This window comes from Cherax quadricarinatus, chromosome 4 (assembly GCF_038502225.1).
Source record: "Cherax quadricarinatus isolate ZL_2023a chromosome 4, ASM3850222v1, whole genome shotgun sequence".
NCBI classification, from domain to species: Eukaryota; Metazoa; Arthropoda; class Malacostraca; order Decapoda; family Parastacidae; genus Cherax; species Cherax quadricarinatus.
The window spans coordinates 67,617,203-67,640,008 of record NC_091295.1 but is presented as its reverse complement, the minus strand read 5'-3'; the positions used below and the strand labels follow the sequence as shown (position 1 = coordinate 67,640,008).

At 39.7% G+C, this 22,806-nt stretch overlaps 1 protein-coding gene across 1 annotated transcript in view; it reads left to right on the top strand.

Moving 5' to 3' along the window:
- Positions 1-22,806, top strand: part of LOC128684317 (all trans-polyprenyl-diphosphate synthase PDSS2-like) — a 95,262-nt gene that overhangs the window by 55,106 nt on the left and 17,350 nt on the right. The window contains exons 3-6 of the mRNA XM_070098308.1: positions 3,835-3,916; positions 8,694-9,202; positions 20,343-20,468; positions 21,361-21,559. Coding sequence (XP_069954409.1) covers positions 3,835-3,916; positions 8,694-9,202; positions 20,343-20,468; positions 21,361-21,559 — 916 coding nt within the window. The remainder of the gene's footprint in view (positions 1-3,834; positions 3,917-8,693; positions 9,203-20,342; positions 20,469-21,360; positions 21,560-22,806) is intronic.

Sequence of the window (22,806 nt, the reverse complement as noted above, 5' to 3'; positions counted from 1 at the left end):
CAATGTTATGGTCCTTGAAGGTGAGATCCTCCGACATAATCACTCCCAGGTCTTTGACGTTGGTGTTTCGCTCTATTTTGTGGCCAGAATTTGTTTTGTACTCTGATGAAGATTTAATTTCCTCATGTTTACCATAACTGAGTAATTGAAATTTCTCATCGTTGAACTTCATATTGTTTTCTGCAGCCCACTGAAAGATTTGGTTGATGTCCGCCTGGAGCCTTGCAGTGTCTGCAATGGAAGACACTGTCATGCAGATTCGGGTGTCATCTGCAAAGGAAGACACGGTGCTGTGGCTGACATCCTTGTCTATGTCGGATATGAGGATGAGGAACAAGATGGGAGCTAGTACTGTGCCTTGTGGAACAGAGCTTTTCACCGTAGCTGCCTCGGACTTTACTCTGTTGACGACTACTCTCTGTGTTCTGTTAGTGAGGAAATTATAGATCCATCGACCGACTTTTCCTGTTATTCCTTTAGCGCGCATTTTGTGCGCTATTACGCCATGGTCACACTTGTCGAAGGCTTTTGCAAAGTCTGTATATATTACATCTGCATTCTTTTTGTCTTCTAGTGCATTTAGGACCTTGTCGTAGTGATCCAGTAGTTGAGACAGACAGGAGCGACCTGTTCTAAACCCATGTTGCCCTGGGTTGTGTAACTGATGGGTTTCTAGATGGGTGGTGATCTTGCTTCTTAGGACCCTTTCAAAGATTTTTATGATATGGGATGTTAGTGCTATCGGTCTGTAGTTCTTTGCTGTTGCTTTACTGCCCCCTTTGTGGAGTGGGGCTATGTCTGTTGTTTTTAGTAACTGAGGGACGACCCCCGAGTCCATGCTCCCTCTCCATAGGATGGAAAAGGCTCATAATAGGGGCTTCTTGCAGTTCTTGATGAACACAGAGTTCCATGAGTCTGGCCCTGGGGCAGAGTGCATGGGCATGTCATTTATCGCCTGTTCGAAGTCATTTGGCGTCAGGATAACATCGGATAGGCTTGTGTTAATCAAATTTTGTGGCTCTCTCATAAAAAATTCATTTTGATCTTCGACTCTCAGTCTGGTTAGCGGCTTGCTAAAAACTGAATCATATTGGGACTTGAGTAGCTCACTCATTTCCTTGCTGTCATCTGTGTAGGACCCATCTTGTTTAAGTAGGGGCCCAATACTGGACGTTGTTCTCGATTTTGATTTGGCATAGGAGAAGAAATACTTTGGGTTTCTTTCGATTTCATTTATGGCTTTTAGTTCTTCCCGCGATTCCTGACTCCTAAAGGATTCTTTTAGCTTAAGTTCGATGCTTGCTATTTCTCTGACCAGTGTCTCCCTGCGCATTTCAGATATATTGACCTCTTTTAGCCGCTCTGTTATTCTTTTCCGTCGCCTGTAAAGGGAGCGCCTGTCTCTTTCTATTTTACATCTACTCCTCCTTTTTCTTAGAGGAATAAGCCTTGTGCATACATCGAGTGCCACCGAGTTAATCTGTTCTAGGCATAAGTTTGGGTCTGTGTTGCTTAGTATATCTTCCCAGCTTATATCGGTTAGGACTTGGTTTACTTGGTCCCACTTTATGTTTTTGTTATTGAAGTTGAATTTGGTGAATGCTCCCTCGTGACTAGTCTCATTTTGTCGGTCTGGGGCTCCACGCATACATGTCTGAACCTCAATTATGTTGTGATCTGAGTATATTGTTTTTGATATGGTGACATTTCTTATCAGATCATCATTGTTAGTGAAGATGAGGTCTAGTGTATTCTTCAGTCTAGTAGGCTCTATTATTTGCTGGTTTAAATTGAATTTTGTGCAGAGATTTAAAAGCTCGTGTGAGTGTGAGTTTTCATCAGAGCTGCCTCCTGGTGTTATTACTGCAACAATATTATTTGCTATATTCCTCCATTTTAGGTGCCTTAAGTTGAAATCCCCCAGGAGCAAGATGTTGGGTGCAGGAGCTGGAAGATTTTCCAGACAGTTGTCAATTTTTAACAGCTGTTCATGGAATTGCCGGGATGTTGCATCCGGAGGCTTGTAGACTACCACAATGACTAGGTTTTGGTTCTCGACCTTTACTGCTAAAACTTCCACTACATCATTTGAGGCATTAAGCAGTTCTGTGCAAACAAGTGACTCTGCAATGTACAGGCCAACCCCCCCCTTTTGCCTGTTCACTCTGTCACATCTGTATAGGTTGTAACCTGGGATCCATATTTCGTTGTCCAAGTGATCCTTTATGTGGGTCTCAGTGAAAGCCGTGAACATTGCCTTTGCCTCTGCAAGCAGTCCACGGATGAAAGGTATTTTGTTGTTTGTTGCTGGCTTTAGACCCTGTATATTTGCAAAGAAGAATGTTATCGGACTGGTGGTATTGTTGGTACTGGGGGGGGGATTTTTTTTTTGGCATTAGTATCTGTATCTGTTGGTTTGGAGTGGAGGCCATCGACTGTGGTTCCACTCCAGGAATGACTGGATTTGGTGTACGATTTCTGCACAATGAGACTATTGGTCCAGGAAGTAGGAAGAACTGCCTCAATGTAACTGAGATTATGCAGTGCCAACAAAGGGTTATCAGGCACGTGCCTTAGAGTTCTGAGAATATCATAGGTTATACCATCCTCTCCAGGAGCAGTTGATCGACCTTTAGTTAATGCATTATCTAATTCATACTCGGTAAAGAGGCAATCACTCTCATCAATACTTTGGCTCATAAAATTAATCAGTTTCAACATTTCTTCAGAAGTGCTCTCTAATTTTTTTCTAATATGAGATGGAAGGTTTTCATGCCTGGATGTTTTGGACCAGTCATTTATGAGGTCATTTGCTTTTTCAAGAGGAAAGGGATGAGCAACATTGCCAGTCTTTTTCCTGGTTATTTTATTTATACCTTTCCAAGCCAAACTTAAAGGGGTGGACCCATTTAATCCACTAACAAACTGTTCCCATTCCTGTTGCCTAAGTTCTTGCTTTCTATTCCTTGCATTTGTTAGTGCAGCTTGGAACGTTCTGAACAGGTCTGGGGTTCTACATTCACGGTATGCTTTACCAATCCTCCTAGATGCATGTGTTAGATTGCGTAGCTAAGATAAGATAAGATTTCGTTCGGATTTTTAACCCCGGAGGGTTAGCCACCCAGGATAACCCAAGAAAGTCAGTGCGTCATCGAGGACTGTCTAACTTATTTCCATTGGGGTCCTTAATCTTGTCCCCCAGGATGCGACCCACACCAGTCGACTAACACCCAGGTACCTATTTGCTGCTAGGTGAACAGGACAACAGGTGTAAGGAAACGTGTCGAAATGTTTCCACCCGCCGGGAATCGAACCCGGGCCCTCCGTGTGTGAAGCGGGAGCTTTAGCCACAAGGCCACCGGGCCACCTGTGGATCATTATAGTATTTACATTGGTTTTTATTGTTATTTATAGTGGAGAGTCTTTGTTTCCTATTCCTGCCCACTTGATCTGTGAGAACACTCTCAATAGTGGTAATTAAATCATCATTAAATTTTTGTGTGCCAATGGGCTCGTAATTCTTATACCATTGATCCAAGTGGTTAATAAAGTTGTCTCTGTGTTCTGGTTTGAGAATAAGTTTCCTCCTTCTGTATTTAGCTCCTTGATTGTTGGAGATGTGATCAAGATTGACAGTTGTTAGTCTTGGGAAGTGATCAGATAGAAGATCATCAACTATGACAGAGTCATGCATCGTATATGATGTATTAAATCCAAGACACAGATCTAGTATGCCACCATATATGTGAGTAGGCTCAGTAGTGCCCACAATTCGAACATTATCATGCTCATTTAGCAATTTCACTAGTTTAGTTCCATTGGTGTTTGTTATAGACTCACCAATATATCTAGGCTGGAATATTGCTGCACACTAACAGCACCTTTCAAGGCAGGTGAAATTGCCGACCTAGAAAATGTACAGAGAACTTTCACGGCGCGCATAACGGAGATAAAACACCTCAATTATTGGGAGCGCTTGAGGTTCCTAAACCTGTATTCCCTGGAACGCAGGAGGGAGAGATACATGATTATATACACCTGGAAAATCCTAGAGGGACTAGTACCGAACTTGCACACGAAAATCACCCACTACGAAAGCAAAAGACTTGGCAGACGATGCACCATCCCCCCAATGAAAAGCAGGGGTGTCACTAGCACGTTAAGAGACCATACAATAAGTGTCAGGGGCCCGAGACTGTTCAACTGCCTCCCAGCACACATAAGGGGGATTACCAACAGACCCCTGGCAGTCTTCAAGCTGGCACTGGACAAGCACCTAAAGTCAGTTCCGGATCAGCCGGGCTGTGGCTCGTATGTTGGTTTGCGTGCAGCCAGCAGCAACAGCCTGGTTGATCAGGCTCTGATCCACCAGGAGGCCTGGTCTCAGACCGGGCCGCGGGGGCGTTGACCCCCGGAACTCTCTCCAGGTAAACTCCAGGTAATTAAAATCTCCAAGAATGATGGTAGGTTCACTATTGATGCGATCTGGTAAAGCATCAGGTCGAAGCTGGTTCGCTGGGGCATGGAGATTAAAAATGTTTATGGAAAAATCGACTGCATATACTTTGACACCATGGTACTGCATGTTAACTCGACTCTGCAAGGCAAGGAGTGAATGTGGCAAGTTCTTTCTGACATACATCAAACAACAGTTGGTTGACCTTAGGTTATAAGCTGCATATCCAGGCAAGTTTGGTGGAGGTGCTCCATCTTTCAATCTGCATTCCTGCAAACAGACGACATCAATATTCTTGGTTGCACTAATATGATGTAAGTCAGGCAACCGCTTCCTGATGGAAGTAATGTTCCATGAAAAGATTTGTAATGTATCCATTGTAGTGAGTTATTACAATCTCTTGCTCATAAGATGGTAAAACTATTATGCTTTGACTACAGTGTGCAGATACTTAAGAGCAAATAGCATAGTTTGTACGTCTTTATCTTCAGGACCTTTATTTTTAAGCATTTTTCGGCATATTGGCAGCCAGTTAAAAGGCAAGTCTTGAAGGCAAGAGTCAAGGGCTTCTTTCTTACAAATTGCTGGAAGCTGAACTGGGATTGCTGCACTTTTGACATCATCACCATGCTCAAGAGCATCATCCTGATTACATATATTTATTAAACTTGTCAGGATCTGTTCAAGATGCTCAATTTTTTTCTGGAAATTTGTTATAATATGAGGAAGGTCAGGCGAATCCAATGCCTCTCTGGAGGATGGCACTTCTGAGTTAGTGCTTTCTTTAACACCTATCACCTTAACGGGTACCATGGTTACATTAGTGTTCTCTGATGGTGCCTGTGGCAAGTCTGTTTCATCATTCATTGCAGGTAGGTCCTGTGCATCTGACACATTTCCAATTTCTAGGGGGGTTACCTGTGTGGTGTCCGTCTGACTGTTGTAGTTGTGTGTATTGGGAAAAATGACAAGCTCATCCTCATATTCAGGTGTAGCCATAGGTATCAGTAGTGGCAGACCAGTAGTTTCCACATGTGCTAGCAGGGATGGCTAGCTCCTCCACAGCTGGTGTGTGTGATGGCATTCTGGTATCACCAGAATCCTTTGCAGTGAGGTGGGGTTCTTGCACACTTTGCAGAGGTTCAGTCTCAGATCTGGCTGTGGTAGACTGGATGGCCTCATCCTCAGTTACCATTAAAGGACTGTTATCAGGTTTACATCGAAGGTTGTTTGGGTTCTGACTGCAGTCCTTGTGGGAAACTGTAACCCCAACTTCTTTACAGTTAATACACTTAAATTTTTGGCTGTCAAGGCCTACTGTGCATTCTCTAGTGGAATGTTTCCCAGCACACTTACCACACCAAGAATGTAGTATTCCACAGTCTACTGCAACATGGCCATAGTGCTGGCATTTGTAACACCTACGTTTAGGGGGCAGGTACACTTCGATGTTTAGGAAACGTAAACCATCCACCCAGATATTTCGGGGGAGGGGCACAGGACCTACCCAACTGCAATAATTTGGGATTTTCCTTTAAGTCTTTTAGGCTTGATGATATGCTCACTGAGAGTCAGATGGGATGGGTCCATGTAGAGGGTATCCAAAGATTATGATACTGACCCATTTTTTAAAGTGGTGAGTGTCTGATGGAGGTCGGAGCAGCTTAATATCCCCATAAGGTGTACTAAGTAGATCATTGATCAGTTCTTCATTCTGTTCCACAAACACAAAGTTGTGTGTGTTTTTCCTAAATTGGATCCTTGAGTTAGGATGCTTCTGTACAGCTTCCATTAGCCATGCACACTTAGCAGGCAGCAGGGTGTTGTCAGGGAAGTTCAGCTTAACACATTCTTCCTTTGAAGAAAGACTTCTTGCAACGACCCCCGTGTCCATGCTCCCTCTCCATAGGATGGTAAAGGCTCATGATAGGGGCTTCTTGCAGTTCTTGATGAACACGGAGTTCCATGAGTCTGGCCCTGGGGCAGAGTGCATGGGCATGTCATTTATCGCCTGTTCGAAGTCATTTGGTGTCAGGATAACATCGGATAGGCTTGTGTTAATCAAATTCTGTGGCTCTCTCATAAAAAATTCATTTTGATCTTCGACTCTCAGTCTGGTAAGCGGCTTGCTAAAAGCTGAGTCATATTGGGACTTGAGTAGCTCACTCATTTCCTTGCTGTCATCTGTGTAGGACCCATCTTGTTTAAGTAGGGGCCCAATACTAAGCAGATCTACGTTCACATGTGTAGTGCTACAAAAGTTTTTTTTACATATTTTCAAAAATAACAAAAAAAAAAAAAGTTGATCAAAGTTTTTTTTACACATTTTCAAATGTAGAAAAACAAAAAGATCTACTTTTTTACATACTTTCAAATGTTGAAAAAACGTATATATACGTTTGGACCGTTTACGGGTTAAACAAAAAACACGGTCACAATTTTTTCAATATGCACTGTGTGCTGCAGGATTTTTTTTATATGGTGCACACTTACTGCATCAGCCCATTCTCTCATTTCTAGGCTCAAATTTACCACTCACAGCTTATCTGAGTGAACTGAGCTCATCATGTAGTACTATGGCATGGCCAGTGAACTCAAAGGCATAGTACTACAGCAAAGTCAGCAAAAGAGTTAAGCATGCATTAATGTTTTAGATTGATCAAGTGGTCACTGATCAAACAACATTCTCATTCAACACCATTACAACAGAATGCACAGTCACAATACAAGGCATAAGGCACTTTTCAACATCCCTTGAGTCAGACTCTCAGTATGCAAGAACGCTATGTACATAAAAGGCCCGAAGATCTTGCTACCGGAACAGGTCAAGGATCCCCAGACAGCTTATAAATTTAAGACTTTGCTAAAAAATCGTCTTATTTCACAATATTAACCAAATCAACCAAACATCTGCTAACTAGTTTTATCATGTGACCTCTAGGCTCTTAATTCTGCCAATCCATAAAATAATTTTTTCTCAATATTAACCAAATCTGCCAAAACATCTGCTAATTAGTCTTATACCTTGACAATAACCTGAATTTCAGCACCCATATCCAGCATATAGCCAAAAAAGTATCCAAAACGGTTGGGATCCTCTCCAAGATACGATACTACGTGCCGCAAAATGCCCTTCTCACACTATACCACTCACTTATTTATCCATACCTCACCTATGCTATTTGTGCTTGGGGATCAACTGCAGCAACACACCTAAAGCCAATAATAACCCAACAAAAAGCTGCAGTAAGAATAATCACTAAATCCCATCCCTGGCAGCACACCCCCCCACTCTTCAAAGATCTAAACTTACTCCCAGTTCAGTACATCCACACTTACTACTGTGCAATCTATATCTACAGGGCCTTAAACTCTAATATCAACCTTGACCTAAAATGCTTTCTTGATAGTTGTGACAGAACCCACAGGCATAACACCAGAAACAAACATCTCTACGACATTCCCCGTGTCCGACTAAACCTTTACAAAAATTCAATGTATGTCAAAGGCCCTAAAATCTGGAATACCCTACCTGAGAACTCTAGAACTGCAGACACATTCATTTTAGATTAGATTAGATTTTGCCACCGAAGTGGCTAGTTTATTGTGCACCCCATATCCATCCTGTGGACGGTAGCGCGAGAGCATATGGATACACAAAAGGCCTAGGAACTAGGCCCCCAAAGGGTTAACAGGAATACATATGGATTTATATCTACATATCTATAGTTCACTTATCTGTTACAAGCAAATTTAGGAAATTTGCTTAGTATATCTGGTATCTTATTTTCATTAATAAGATATCTTGACATGTCACATAGGTTATTATACTGTCTGTCTCTGTATTCCTCAATAAGTGGACAATTAAGCACATAGTGTTCAAGAGAGTGACCATATGCCTGATCACATAATTTACATTTAGTTTGATCATCATCTGTGTGTCTCCCAAACTGCCAGAAGTACTACATTCATCACCTTCAAAACTACAACAAACCTGGCGGCAGGCGGCAGCAGCGGCAGCAACGGTATCCTACCAGCTCTTCTTTCTCAAAAAAACATCGCTCATCAAAACTTGTGATGGCCTAAGTGAAAGTTCAACTACATGAACCCACGTAGACCACAACATGACCCAAGAATACTAAGAATGTAACCCAAATCTTGACAAAATTAGAAGATCTAAGGAAGACAGCCCTGCTAACCCAAACACTGCCTCCGCTGCCAGACAATCATTTAACCCAAGCTCCGAGAAAACAAGCCTTCTCCTCCATTGCTACACAGTATCTACTTCAGTGATACTATGAAAGGATATCGCAGAAGAAAAAACACCAGTAATAAAAGAATAACAGCAAGGACCCTAGAACTCAACTTGTCTACCCAGCAGGACGCCAGTGTATCATCACCCCCCCTCACCGCCGCCACCCAGGGAACAACAACAACAAACATGGCTGACTCCCCCTCCAACTCCACTCCCTTCAAAGGATTCACCCATGATAACTCAGGTATGATTATTCCTGACAATATCAAGGACTACATCGTTTCTCTAGAAAATGAAATCAAAGATATCAAAGCAACACTCGAGCGACGAGAATCCAAGATAATCAACCTCGAGAATAAGATCCAAAACCTTGAAGAGAAGATTACATCGGGAAGTGTTGACACAGAAAATACTCTAAAAGCAGCTATAGCCAGTCACACTGAGCAAATAACAACAATAAATATGAAGGTTGAAGAAGCAATTCATTACCTGTAAATATAAAAGAAACACTACCTGTTTATAAATTCAAGTCTCTTCTCAAAGATCACTTACTCACCCAAAACCAAATAAATACTGAATAACTGAACCTTATAAATTGTATATCTTAAATGTTTCTCAAAATTATATCACATAAATGTTAAACCTAAAACCCAATCTAACTTTATTATTTTTTAAATACACTACCTAACAGAATACTCCATTCTACTGAATGTACAACAATGCATACAACCATATGACCTGTCTTTGTAATACTCACTTGTGCTTTATAGTAACCTGTTTACATTAATGTTTTATCACTGATTTCATCATTGCTTAGTTAATCTTAAGTTAATTTTAAGCCAGCCCGTAATGCTATGCATAGTATAAGTGGCTTTGGCATACTGCTCTTACCTGTATTTGTTGTACCTCTGTATGTGTGCTCAAATTTTTAAATAAATAAATAAATAAATAAATAAATAAATCTTATCTCCCTGATACACCCCGTCAACTAACTTCACGAATACCACCTGGTGGTTCACACTTACAATCGCTCACTCATTTGACCATAAACAGAAATATTAATCTCAGTCTTAAAATAATGAATCCTGTGATACTCCAATACTGAAACTATATACTGTGCCAAAACAAAAGCATTCACATTGCTAAACTCACAAAATAGTATTTAGTCACTTAGCCATAATACCAACTTACCTCATAATTTGTAATATTTTACATTTAAGAATAAAACTAAGTATGCCCGAAATGCCTAGCCATGCTAAGCGTTCTAGTGGTACACTCTGTAATCTCAATTTTACTACATGTAAACCAAACAATAACCAAATTTCTGTAAACTCAGCATTGTAATCCTTATAGAGAATAAACTTTGAATTTGAATTTGAATTTGAATTTATCATGTGACCTCCTGGCTTTTAATTCTGCCATTCCATAAAATATTACCACTTGCACCATTACTTGTACGTTAGATTTTGTACTAAGTTTAACCCTTTCAGGGTCCAGAGGCCAAATTTCAAAGTGCACACCAGTGTCCAAGAATTTTCAAAAAATAATTTTGTTACTTTTTCTTATGAAATGGTAGAGAATCTTTTTCTGAAGGTAATAAAACAAAAAGTACAAAATTTGATGGAAAACTGATGAAATTATGCTCTCGCGGATTTTGATGTGTCAGCGATATTTACGCATCAGCGATTTTGCGACTTTGACTCCCATTTTAGGCCAATTACCTTATTCCAGTTGACCCAATTCTTAGCTATTTCTTAGTATTACTTCTACTCTATCGATTGAGCATAAGAAATCGCCAACTCAACTGCTTCAACTACAAAATAAAGTGATTGGAAATTCGTAATTTGGCCAATTTAGTGCAAAGTTCAAAATATTCCAATTTCAAAATAGGGTCCAGAATAAACAATGCAGGCATTCCTAGCACTAAACTAACATTTCCTCTGTTCATCAGTTATGTTTTCAGGCTTTACAAATGAATTCCATTTTGATTTATAATTCACATAATGAATTTTTATTCAAACCAATAAATAGAAGATTTACTGTCATACAATATTCTAATAATTGCATAAATAATATCACCACATTTGTGAACATATATTAGACCCACCAGCTGGCATGTATTAGACATGTGAGGTTATTTATTTAATCTTGAACATGGGCAAAAATTTAACATTTCCGCTATTTTGAGCTCAGTTTCAAGCCATTTTCAGTACTAAAACCAATCAAAATCATCTCTATTTTTGTAATATATCTTCCATTCTATCAAATGAGACCAAGAAATCGCAAATACAACTATAAAAAAAAACATGAAAAAACACTGCAAATTGCTGTTGTAATCGAAAATTAGTCTCACAGCTTATCAGAGTGAGCTGAGCTCATGGCGTAGATCTAAGGTTTGAACCCTCAACATAAAGCCTTAGATCTACGGCACGGACCCTGAAAGGGTTAAATGAGTTTGTATTAAGTTCAAATAAGATTGTAAAACAGCTAACCACTATTACTTGTTTAGTTTTAAGTATAGTTACTATGTACTATTATCTTATCTAGTTTTAAGTAGTTACTATGTATTAGGATTAGTTTGCCCGAAATGCCTCGACATGATAGTGGCTATCTTTGTACTTAGCAAATCAAAATTGTAATTACACATTGTAACCTTTACAAAGAAATAAACTTTATTTATTTATTAGAACAAATGACGCTGTGAGTGATAACATATTTAAGGAATATTTTTCTAAAGTTACCCTCATGTAATACTACAATGTAAACAGCTTCTCTGGTGTTGGACAAAGAAAACAGAATTCTTGGTCACTACTACAAACCACCTGACAACCACATACTTATGTCAATTTGCTCTACTATGGTTGTATGTATTATGTTTATATGATAGGTAGCATTTTTCTTATATAATGTTAAAAAAAAATATCACATGAATTAATGAAAATGTCTATAATAAAGTAACATAACATATTTAACCCTTTCAGGGTCAGAACCCCTGAATTTGAAACTTGCTTTCAGGGTTGGAGAATTTAAAAAAAAAAATTCTTATGAAATGATAAGAGAAATTTTTTCCCAAAGGTAATGAAACCAAAAATATGAAATTTGATGGAAAACTCATGGACTTACTCTCTTGCAAAGTTGTGCGTCTCAGTTTACGCATCGGTAACTTTGCCCATTTTGATCCCTATTTTCAGCCAATTCCATTGTATCAGTTGACTAAACTCGTAGCTATTTTGCTAGTATTCCTTCTATTCTAACAAATGGGTACAAGGAACTGCCCATTTACTTTTTCAACTATCCAATAAAGATCAGAAATCAGAAATTTGACCAGTTTCACACAAAAAAAACTGCCAATTTAAAAACAGGTTTCAGAATAAACAATGTAGACATTCCTGGCACTAAAAAAAAAAAAATCACTTCTTCTGTTCATTAGTTGTGCCCCCAGACCTCTCTTATATTATGCTTGCTTTCCATTTTGAATTTTTATTCACACAAAAAATAGAAGATTTATTTTTTTCAGACTACTACATTACTGTAATAATTGTATAAATAATGTCAGTGCATTTGTGAACATGTATTAGACCAACCAGTTAGATGTGTATTGGATGAGTCACGTAATTTGTGTACCCTGGAATATCAGCAAAAATTTAAAATTTCCACTAATTTGAGCTAAATTTCAAGCTACTGTACTTTCAGTCCTGAAACCAATCAGAATAATCTCTATTTCTGTAATATATATTCCATTCTATCAAACGAGACTTAGAATACAATCATAAAAACCATATGAAAATTACACTGAAAAGTCGCTTTTTTAAACCAGCGCAATTTTTTTCTCATATACTGCTTGCTGTCGGATTTTTTTCATGGTGCACACTTACCGCATTGACCCATTATCTCATATCTAGGCCCAAATTTACTGCTTACAGCTTAATCTGCAAGAGCTGAGCTCATCACAAAGAGCAATGGGACTGACCTGGACTTCAACAGGACCCACCTTAAGAGGGTTAAATTACCCCAGAGCAATTACAGAGGAACCTCGCCTAACGAACGCATTGCATAACGTTAAATCCGCCTAGCGATACATTTTAACGCAAAAATTTTGCCTCGGCTAGCACTAAAAAACTCAACCAACGCGGTTCGTTCGAGATGCGTCCACGTGCGGCCTGAGCCCACCTCACTTGTTCCTTGGGTGCCAGTGTTTATAAGCCAGCCACCGCAGTCACTTCCAAGCACACAATCGGAACATTTCATATTATCACAGCCTTTTTAGTGTTTGCACCTGCAAAATAAGTCACCATGGGCCCCAAGAAAGCTTCTAGTGCCAACCCTACAGCAAAAAGAGTGAGAATTATTATGGATATGAAGAAAGAGATCATTGCTAAATATGAAAGTGGAGTGCGTGTCTCCGAGCTGGCCAGGTTGTACACAAAACCCCAATCAACCATCGCTACTATTGTGGCCAAGAAAAATGCAATCAAGGAAGCTGTTCTTGCCAAAGGTGCAACTTTGTTTTCGAAACAGAGATCGCAAGTGATAAATGTTGAGAGACTGTTATTGGTGTGGATAAACGAAAAACATATAGCAGGAGATAGCATCTCTTAAGCGATCATGTGTGAAAAGGCTAGGAAGTTGCATGACGATTTAATTAGAAAAATGCCTGCAACTAGTGATGATGTGAGTGAATTTAAGGCCAGCAAAGGTTGGTTTGAGAGATTTAAGAAGCGTAGTGGCATATATAGTGTGATAAGGCATGGCGAGGCTGCCAGTTCAGACCACAAAGCGGCTGAAAAATATGTACAGGAATTCAAGGGGTACATAGACAGTGAAGGACTGAAATCTGAACAAGTGTTTAATTGTGACGAAACAGGCCTGTTTTGGAAGAAAATGCCAAACAGGACGTACATTACTCAGGAGGAAAAGGCACTCCCAGGACACAAGCCTATGAAAGACAGGCTTACTCTGTTGATGTGTGCCAATGCTAGTGGTGATTGCAAAGTGAAGCCTTTATTGGTGTATCACTCAAACTCCCAGAGTGTTCAGGAAAAACAATGTCCTCAAGGCTAATTTGTGTGTGCTGTGGAGGGCAAACAGTAAGGCATGGGTCACTAGGAACTTTTTCTTTGACTGGTTACACCATGCATTTGCCCCCACTGGGAAAAATTACCTAATTGAAAAGAAATTAGACCTTAAGTGCCTCCTGGTATTAGACAATGCTCCTGGTCATCCTTCAGACATGGCAGAGCGACTTTCTGCGGAAATGAGCTTCATTAAGGTCAAGTTTTTGCCTCCTAATACCACTCCTCTCCTGCAGCCCATGGACCAGCAGGTCATTTCCAACTTCAAGAAACTGTACACAAAAGCTATGTTTGAAAGGTGCTTTGTAGTGACCTCAGAAACTCAATTGACTCTAAGAGAGTTTTGGAGAGATCACTTTAGCACCCTCAATTATGTAAACATTATAGGTAAGGCTTGGGAGGAAGTGACTAAGAGGACCTTGAACTCTGCTTGGAAGAAACTGTGGCCAAAATGTGTAGACAAAAGGGATTTTGAAGGGTTTGAGGCTAACCCTGGGAATCCTATGCCAGTTGAGGAACCCATTGTGGCATTGGGGAAGTCCTTGGGGTTGGAGGTTAGGGGGGAGGATGTGGAAGAGTTGGTGGAGGAGGACAATGAAGAACTAACCACTGATGAGCTGCTAGATCATCTTCAACAGCAAGAGGCCACACCTGAGGAAACTGCTTTGGAGGAGGGGATAGAGAAATTGAGGAAGTTGCCTACTTCAAAGATTAAGGAAATGTGTGCAATGTGGCTTAATGTGCAAGCCTTTTTTGATGAAAATCACCCTCGCACAGCTATTGCAAGCCGTGCTGGTGACTATTACACTGACAATGTTGTGAAACACTTTAGGAATGTCATACAGGAACGGGAGGTGCAGGCCTCTATGGACAGATATGTTGTGCGACAGAGGTCCAGTGACTCTCAAGCTGGTCCTAGTGGCATTAAAAGAAGAAGGGAAGTAACCCCGGAAAAGGACTCGACACCAAGTCCTAATGGAAGGGGATTCCCCTTCTAAACACTAACACCATCAACACTCTCCCCTCCTCCCATCCCATCAATCATCACCAGATCTTCAATAAAGGTAAGTGTCATGTAACTGTGCATGTCTTCTTCAGTTTGTGTGTATTAAAATTAATATTTCATGTGGCAAAATTTTTTTTTTGTTCATACTTTGGGGTGTCAGGAACGGATTAATTTGATTTCCATTATTTCTTATGGGGAAAATTAATTCGCCTAACGATAATTTCGCCTAACACTGAGTTCTCAGGAACGGATTAATAGTGTTAGGCGAGGGTCCACTGTATTATTATTATTATTATTATTGTTGTGTTTTCAACACTTGTGAGACTCTCTTAGTGATTTTAATGTGTATCTGCATGCTAGCACAGTAAGTTTATTTTGGTACAGGTACACACAAGTACAATTATCAAAGTACATATATATAAAATACACACTAACTTTAAAACATTTGAAATTTTGGAAGGTTTACAGACATATTTGACAGACACAGAGCTCACTGAGGATGTAAACAGAGTGGCGTGCAGACGCCCTAACAGCAAATCAGGAGCCGTATAAATGAATTTTTGGTTGTAATTTGAAATGTTCATATTAGCAAATCGCCGTAAAGCAGGGCGGTCCCGTATATGATAGTGTAAATGTGTTATCAAGGATTTATATGCATTTAAAAGTGAAAAAATGGCAATTCTCTTTACGGCAATTTTTGCTTCAGTTTGTGTGTGTGAGTGTGAGTGTGTGTGTGTGTGTGTGTGTGTGTGTGTGTGTGTGTGTGTGTGTGTGTGTGTGTGTGTGTGTGTGTGTGTGTGTTTTCTAGACAGTGGAACTTCAGCGTTTGAACTTAACTGGTTCTTAGGTGGTATTCAAACTGCAAAAAGTTTGATGTCCAAAACAGTATTTCCCAAGCTTCAATTATCAGCATCACACACTGGACGATGTTAAACTGACTGTTCCAAAAGTCTCTGAAAGTTAGGTCAGTGTCAGAAGTCACTTCAAAGCACTTTTGAAACAGCATTCGTGTAAAGTTTTTTGCAATTGAATTTTAAGCAAACGTACTCTCAGACTCCAGAAAAACTTTTGGCTCATTTGAGGCCTGGTACATTTGAACACCGATGTTCCACTCAGTGGGATACAGCGAGTTCGTTGAAAAAAATATATATATACAATGGAACCCCGAATATCGACCGTAATCCATTCCAGAAAGTTGGCCTAAATTCATAAAGGCCTAAATTCGAAGCAACATTTCCCACAAGAATTAATGTAAATACAATTAATCCGTTCCAGACACCCAAAAAATATTAACAAAAAATACATTTTTTAAAGATTAATTATAGTTTTACATACACAAAACAATGAGAGCTAAATAAAATAAATAAATGAACATTTAAATCACTATTACATGCCTTTATTGAAGACTCTTGTTGGGTTATGGAAGACAGGGAGGAGGAGAGAGGGAGAACTGATTATTGTGTGGAAGGGGAATTCCCCTCCATAAGGACTTTAGGTATCAAAGCCCTCACTGGGGTTACTTCTCTCCCTGCCTGCTACACTCCTTGCCTGTCTGCTACACTCCCTGCCTCTCTCCACATCTTCCATTGTTTGTGATCTCTTTTTCGTTAACATGTTTACCCCTCACGTCACATCAGCTTCCTTGATTTGTTCTTTCTTTGCCAGGATAGAAGTGATTGTTGATTTGGATTTCCCATACATCCTGGCACATTTTAGCACTCGAACACTACTCTCATATTTTTCAATGACTTCTTTCTTAAATTCTATCACTCTGAACTTTCTTTGGGCCCATGGTGGCTTATTTCAAAATCGCACTTCATAAACAAGCACAAAAACCAATGGATTTTAAGGAAATGTTAGGATGAATGAGTGGAGTATATGCTCATTCACCGAGAGACACAGGCAGACTGACTCACCTATGCAGCAGTTTCCCGGCAGAAGGCGGGCTGATGCGCATAATGCAACCGATTTATGAGGCAGAGGCCGAAATACGAAGCAAAATTTCGGCCCAAAAACAAGCCGATAAATGCAGCAGCCGATATTTGGGGTTCCACTGTATATGTATATACAGGGTGGAGGGGTTATACGACATTGCCAACTCTCCAAATCCTCTGTATTATCAAATTTTTTCATAATCATCTCGTCTTCTGAAGACAACTAGACACTAAAAATATGGGTACTGTAATCTGTAGTAATACAATACTACAGAACTGTACTGTATAGTAATTTTAAATATAGTACGGTTTGCAATTTACAGTAATTTTACTGTTATCAACTTTTTGTGATAGAGGGATGAGGTGTAAACTGCCATGATCAATATTGGCAACTCAGAATAACTTCTCTTCTTAGTCAGAAGAGCTGTAAAGCTCTACTAGTGAAAATAATGTAGATGGCTGAGATGATGTGCCACTGAGATGCCACAATCAACCTTCTTTATCAAATCAAATTTCTGCTTAATACTGAGAACCACATTTCCTCTTGGCACCACCACTTGCTTTAAAAGCCATTGTTAATTGCAGTGTATTAAGTATCTTAATAGTCACACAAACACTGTAAATCCAGAGAAAATTCTAGACAGTGAAACGTGTATGCTTGAGTGAGCGCAAACTGTTGCAAGCGGCCTATGGTTCAGGGAACAATGAAAACAGGTCCTGGATGTGGCTGCTCTAGTCGTACCCAATAAATGCAAGTCACTAAACTTGGTCCAATGCTTTAGAAGACAATGGGACATTACCACTATGGACAAAATCTGGAATTACAGATTTATTTCCATTTTGTCCAATGTTTCCAACATTTCTCTAGCTAAAGTTTTTTGTCCAAAATCTGTTCCATGGAGATCCATTAATGAGATATTTCACTTAGTATGCCTGTATATATGTGTGTGATTATACACATACACATGTGCACAGGGGCACACATGCACACTCTCACATGATGTATTACATTTCTAAGTATCACATTTTTGTTATATCACTGTTGAAATTTTATTTAAAATAATTACCCCTTTGTAAACTTGCCTGAGTGTTTGCACCACTAAACTTTAAAAATAGTGGCTGAGGCATAAAAACCTTTCCATTTAAGAATTTCTATAGACTGGGGGAAAGCAGCTAGTGACCAGGGTAGGATGTGTGTGAACAGTGACCTTAATACTACAACTTTTATTTTGTTTATTACTTTTTCAAATACTGTACTTTAAGTTTAGTATAAGTTTATTTACTATAGCTCTGGCGAGTTCTATGTTTGTTACAATTTGGTAAGGAAATGTTATTTATTTTAAACTATGCTTGCAGATGATAGTGATGGTGGTGATAAGTGATAGTGGTGGTGGTAGGTAATGGCAGTAGTGGTAGTTGATAGTGGTGGTAGGTGATACTACCTGCCACATGGACAGGTGCCTGACCTGCACAACTGAGGGACCAGGTATGGTACCCAACGAGTAGAAACATAGCGCATGTTGGCTGAATAACTGGTATAGTAATACCACTATGTACACAAAGACAATTATGTTTACTTCAGTACATTTATTGAGGAAATATTTCACCAACACCAGCAGCAGCTGCGCCACAGAAAACATCATAAACTCACCACACAACTTTCTCATTTAATGTTTTTTCATTGTATTATCAATCACCAACATATCCAGCAGTTAGTTTTTTTTGTGTGTGTGTGTGTGTGTGTGCATATACATACAGTGGAACATCGGCTTACGAATGCCCCACCATATGAGTTTTTCAGGATACGAGCAGTTGCTCGGTCAATTTTTTGTCTGGATACGAGCAAAAATTCAGGATGCGAGCTTCCCCCTCAAACAACTTTTTTTTTAGACCTCCAGATCTTAAAAAAATAAAGTGAATATATAAAAGTAGTTCATTGTCGTGATGTATTATTTTGTTTTTACTGCTTAAGACTTTAATTGCAACAGAAATAATAATATTTCTTACCTTAAATTGTGGGTGCTGAACCTCTACCACCCACCTCAGCCCTACTGGGCTGAGGTGGATGGTAGAGGTTCTGGTACTGAAGTCGATGGTTGTACTGGAGTGTGCATAAATTCTGTAATGGATTTCTGTTTTATTTTACCCTGCAGTACATTATACAACTGACAGTAAGACATCAGCTGCTCTAGACACCATTTCAGGGTAATCATCTGTGAAAAAGTCTTACTTTAAGTCATTCATTCAGTCAGTCAAGTCATTCATTCAGTCAGTCAAGTCATTCATTCTGTCAGTCAAGTCAGTAAGTCAGTCAAGTCAATGCATCATTCAGTCAAGTCAGTAAGTCAGTCAAGATGATCCCATGTATCAGAAATCTTCCCTATGAGGATAGACTGAGGGCCCTGAATCTGCGCTCTGTGTGTGTGTGTGTGCCTATGTGACTCAACAATCAATATTTGCACCAATAACTCATTACAGTTGTTACCGGGTGTGGAAGTGTGAATTGCTCATTACACTATAATTTGTTCATGATTGTAGCCATGTATAAACGTAAGTAACCATTCTTACAGAATTCATTACCTTTGTAACTTGTGAGCTCATTACCTTTGTACCTAGTTCAGCTATCAAAACTTTGGGGGCCCAGTCCCTGGACCCATTACGTACCTCTGTAATCTGTAAATACCTTTGTAACTTGTCATGATTGTGACCAGACCTACCTGGAGTTCATTACCTTTGTAAATTGTGAGTTCATTACCTTTGTAAATTGTGAGTTCATTACCTTTGTAAATTGTGAGTTCATTACCTTTGTAAATTGTGAGTTCATTACCTTTGTAAATTGTGAGTTCATTACCTTTGTAAATTGTGAGTTCATTACCTCTGTAACTTGCTCAGCTATCTAAACTTTGGAGTCCAGTCCCTGGACCAATTATGTACCTCTATAATCCTTTGACTACCGCCCACAGGATGGGTATGGGGTGCATAATAAACATATTAAACTAACTAATTTGGCTACAGTGTGTAGACACTTAAGAGCAAATAGCATAGTTTGTACGGTTTTATCTTCAGAACCTTTTAAATAATAAATATTTTTCCTCGAAGCCATTTTATCTACCTCTCCGAGGCTATGGGTACCATAATTTGCACTAGAGGTGGACCCCATTCTCTCTCTCTCTCTCTCTCTCTCTCTCTCTCTCTCTCTCTCTCTCTCTCTCTCTCTCTCTCTCTCTCTCTCTCTCTCTCTCTCTCTCTCTCTCTCTCTCTCTCTCTCTCTCTTTTTCTCTCTCTCTCTCTCTCTCTCTCTCTCTCTCTCTCTCTCTCTCTCTCTCTCTCTCTCTCTCTCTCTCTCTCTCTCTCTCTCTCTCTCTCTCTCTCTCTCTCTCTCTCTCTCTCTCTCTCTCTCTCTCTCTCTCTCTCTCTCTCTCTCTCTCTCTCTCTCTCTCTCTCTCTCTCTCTCTCTCTCTCTCTCTCTCTCTCTCTCATATATATATATATATATATATATATATATATATATATACATTCGGGGTCAGGAGCTGTGAATTGACTGCTGCAGCCACATGTAGGTGAGTACATACATCATTTGGAAAGTATTAATTCAGTTTTTCTCACTGTTGATTAGGAAAGTGATGTACAGTGGACGGGACAACGTACAGACACGGGAGCTCATTGTTTTACTTATATCTAAAGTGGCTGGTCATGTTCATCCAGAACTTGAAGAAACTCAACCAGCGGGTGTCTCTCTCAGGTTAGTAGTCATATTATTTGAATATCATATCAAAGGACGCCAATGGAAATATGTCACTGACTTTTTTGGGTTATCCTAGATTCTTTACACATATGTTGCTATGTATGATAATCTATGTAACTGTATTTGTGTATACTTGAATAAACTTACTTATGTAACTAGTACTGACAAGTATAAAGGCACATGAGCGATTTATTTATTATTATTATTATTATTATTATAATCAAGGGGAAGCGCTAAACCCGGAGGATTATACAGCGCCTGCGGGGGGATGTGGAAGGCATTCAGGCTTAATTCGGGGAACTGGAGCACAGATCCAATTTCCTAAATCAAGAGCCCCTCACCAACATCAAGGAACCTTCCTTGAGGGGCGCGATTTTTTTAAAGTTTTGATTTAGAACATGTTTCACTCACTGTTGGACTGATGAAGCTTCTGCTGAGCAAAATGTACTTATAGGCCCAGTTTGGCTGGTCTACAAGTAAAACGTTGCTTAAATAAAGTGTCGAAATGGCTTTTATCTTTGTAAGACAATTTGTGGGTATTTTATTCTTTCCATGGCTTGGATGGCAATGCACTTGCCTCACAAGCTGAGTGTCTGTGGTTCAATACCTGGCCGGGTGGAAATGTTGGGCATGTTTCCTTACACCTGCTGTCCCTGTTAACCTAGCAGTAAGTAGGTACGTACCTAGGTGTTAGTCGACTGGTGTGGGTGGCATCCTGGGGGACAAGATTGAAGGGCCACAATGGAAATAAGACAAACAGCCCTCAATGATACACTGACTTTCTTGGGTTATCCAGGGTGGCTAACCCACCGAGGTTAAAAATCCCAACAAATCTTACCTTATCTTTATGTTCTAGCATCATTTTTTAGCTTTGACTTTACTGTTTCAGGCAAAGAAGTTTAGCAGAGATTTCGGAGATGATTCACATAGCTCACTTGATCCATAAAGGAGTCGTCAACTTGTCACCAATAGTATTTGATGGAACACTACTGCAAGATTTGGAGTATGGTAACAAGATTGCCATTCTGTGTGGTGATTATTTCCTCACCAGTGCTTTTGCTGGCCTAGCTGCTCTTAGAAATGTTAAGGTGAGTTAAGTGCAGTTTTCTTTCCTAACCTCCACCCCAAAGATGTGTAATTTAAAAAATATAAAGAACAATATTTCTGCAACTAACAGGTGGTTTTTTTTTTTTTAACAAGTCGGCCATCTCCCACCGAGGCAGGGTGACCCAAAAAAAAGAAAATCCCCCCAAAAAAGAAAATACTTTCATCATCATTCAACACTTTTACCTCACACATAATCACTGTTTTTGCAGAGGTGCTCATAATACAGCAGTTTAGAAGCATATACGTATAAAGATACACAACATATCCCTCCAAACTGCCAATATCCCAAACCCCTCCTTTAAAGTGCAGGCATTGTACTTCCCATTTCCAGGACTCAAGTCCGGCTATATAAAAATAACCAGTTTCCCTGAATCCCTTCACTAAATATTACCCTGCTCACACTCCAACAACTCGTCAGGTCCCAAAAACCATTCGTCTCCATTCACTCCTATCTAACACGCTCACGCACGCTTGCTGGAAGTCTAAGTCCCTCGCCCACAAAACCTCCTTTATCCTCTCTCTCCAACCCTTTTGAGGACGACCCCTACCCTGCCTTCCTTCCCCTATAGATTTATTCGCTTTCCATGTCATTCTACTTTGATCCATTCCCTGTAAATGACCGAACCACCTCAACAACCCCTCTTCAGCCCTCTGACTAATATATTTCTTAACTCCACACCTTCTCCTAATTTCCACACTCTGAATTTTCTGCATAATATTTACATCACACATTGCCCTTAGACAGGACATCTCCACTGCCTCCAACTGCCTCCTCGCTGCTGCATTTACAACCCAAGCTTCACACCCATATAAGAGTGTTGGTACCACTATACTTTCATACATTCCTTTCTTTGCTTCCATAGATAACGTTCTTTGTCTCCACATATACCTCAATGCACCACTCACCTTTTTTCGTTCATCAATTCTATGATTAACCTTATCCATATTCCTCCTCTCCAATATAATATCCAATTTTTCTTGATCTAAATCATTTGACACCCTCATCACCTTACTCTTTTCTGTGTTCACTTTCAACTTTCTACCTTTACACACTCTCCCAAACTTGTCCACTAACCTTTGCAATTTTTCTTTAGAATCTCCCATAAGCACAGTATCATCAGCAAATAGTAACTGTGTCAATTCCCATTTTGTATTTGGTTCCCCATAATTTAATCTCACCCCTCTCCCAAACACCCTAGCATTTACTTCTTTTACAACCCCATTTATA